We start from the raw sequence: 1966 nt of genomic DNA, 5'->3' as shown, positions 1-1966 counted from the left end.
TTTATGAGTGTCTGTGGTTTCAGAATACAATTCTCAAATTCCTGGCATCCCCAGTTGTTCTGGGGAAAATTGCCTAAAAATATAGGAGCTATAAGTCAAGGCTCAGGTCTTCCAGAAATTCATCTGCTTACATGTCTTGTATTGGTGAAATCCACTGTGGCACAGCTTGTCCCATCACTTTTGGGTAATGAAAATAAGAAGTTTCCACAACCTCATAATTTCCCAAATTTATAGGGACTTTACCGGTTGTGTGGCATATGAATATTCAGGGCTTTTCCCCAGTGTGTCAGAATATGCTATGAATAATTTACAGCTGTGGGCTGAAGCCTTGTCCTTTCAGCTTTGGAAATGTATGCATCAACACAGACATCTCCATTTCCTGCTACTGAAACTGTATCCTAAATATTTGTTCTAAATTGCCAGCCTTGCTGAGGAGGCCCAGGACACCAACATATATATGCATTTGGTGATGTTGTAATTGTGGCTGTCAAAAGGAAATTTAATGCCTCATGTAAATGGTTATCTGCAAATCCAGGATCTTTCCTATGCTTGGTCTCTTCAGCAAAGATGTTATTTATGCAACACACAGGAACTGGGCTCTAAAGCACATTAAGCAACATGGCAAACATTGTTTTTTCTAGATGAAGTTTCTACATTCGATGCTCTCGTGTCAGACATGAACTGGAGTGTTTTATTACATTCTTTTCTTTAGTTCTAGAAGTATATTTCTGTTTCATTCATAGAAATTCCTGTCTCAAGACAGTATTTAAGTGGGAGGTATTTGTATGTGTGGAAATAGATTGGTGCCATGCTTTACAACTGAGCTTTAATTGCAGTAGGTAACTGTGACAGTCAGATTCTACTAAGGTCCTACTGAGAATTGTCCTGGCCTTTCCTGTTGCTCCTAGAGAATTATGTAGAAACTGCATCTAGAAAACAGCAATCAGCCCAAGAGGAGCAGCTCCAGCTGCCACTACTGTGCAAGGCAAGGCTTCAGCCTGAGCAAGTTCTCTTCCTTCCCTGTCTTCTCCTCGCCCACTGAGCAGCTTGTTCCTCTGGAGAAACTTCTCCTGGCTGCCCTGCTCCAGAGGGGAGAGTCCAGCAACATCCACAGAAACCTTCCCTGAGGATGCTCCTGCTCTCTCCAGTGTGGGTGATGCCCAGGGGAGCAGCCTGCCAGGACTCCTGTATCCTCACTGTGTGTCCTCCTCTTCCTGTCCCCCGACCTGGGATTGAATTCAGTCCCTGGGTCAAGTGCTGGCAAGCTGGATTTCCCCACCTGAAATCCAGGTGGGTTGGCCATGGCTCCCCTGCCTCCTCCTGCTGTGCACTGGCCCAGGCAGAGTCAGTGCCTGTGTCAGCCCCTGTCTGTGCACCCCAGCAGTCCCAACAGAAAAAATTCCAGTTATAATTTTAATCAACTTGTGGGTTCTGAGCCTTCAGGTCAGACTGTATTCACACTCTCAGTAACTTGAATAATACCATAAAGGCTTAATCATCATTCAACCTATTTAATTTTAAATGAAAATAGATTGTCTTTAAATCACCTGAAATCAGCATTTGTGTCTTCAAATAAGCAAATATTTACTAGTCTGTTGAGAAGATTCTGTTTTTTTCTAATACCAGAATAAAACTGTGATCCCAGCAATGCCTGTCAGGTTTCTGCATGAATTGAAAATAAACCACTGTCCTGTTAAATACAGTATTGCAACTGGAAATGCAGGTGAGACAACCAGAAAAGAAAATAGTTCACAGATGCTCAGGTAATTTATGCACACTGTAAATTATTGTAACAATGCTTATGTTACATTTAGATAAGGAAGAAAACTCCATGCAGCGGCGGCAGCAGGAGCGGGAACGCGACCACGGGCGGCAGCGGGGCGGCCTCGCCAGCGGGAGATGATGCCGGGGCGGCGGGAGGCAGGAGGAGCGCCGTGGAGGCGGCGGGAGCTGCGGTGGCTGCCGG

The 1966-nt window shown here is 44.9% G+C and overlaps 1 protein-coding gene across 1 annotated transcript in view; it reads left to right on the top strand.

The window, feature by feature from the left end:
• The first annotated feature begins 1717 nt into the window (after positions 1-1717).
• TTC14 (tetratricopeptide repeat domain 14) overlaps positions 1718-1966 on the top strand; it is a 76004-nt gene continuing 75755 nt past the window's right edge. Inside the window, exons 1-2 of the mRNA XM_031055433.1 lie at positions 1718-1723; positions 1815-1920. Of these exons, the coding sequence (XP_030911293.1) occupies positions 1718-1723; positions 1815-1920 (112 nt within the window). The remainder of the gene's footprint in view (positions 1724-1814; positions 1921-1966) is intronic.

Source organism: Geospiza fortis, unplaced genomic scaffold (genome assembly GCF_000277835.1).
Source record: "Geospiza fortis unplaced genomic scaffold, GeoFor_1.0 scaffold172, whole genome shotgun sequence".
NCBI lineage: Eukaryota > Metazoa > Chordata > Aves > Passeriformes > Thraupidae > Geospiza > Geospiza fortis.
Note: the sequence above shows the minus strand (reverse complement) of the source record. Positions and strands in the feature narration are given on the sequence as shown.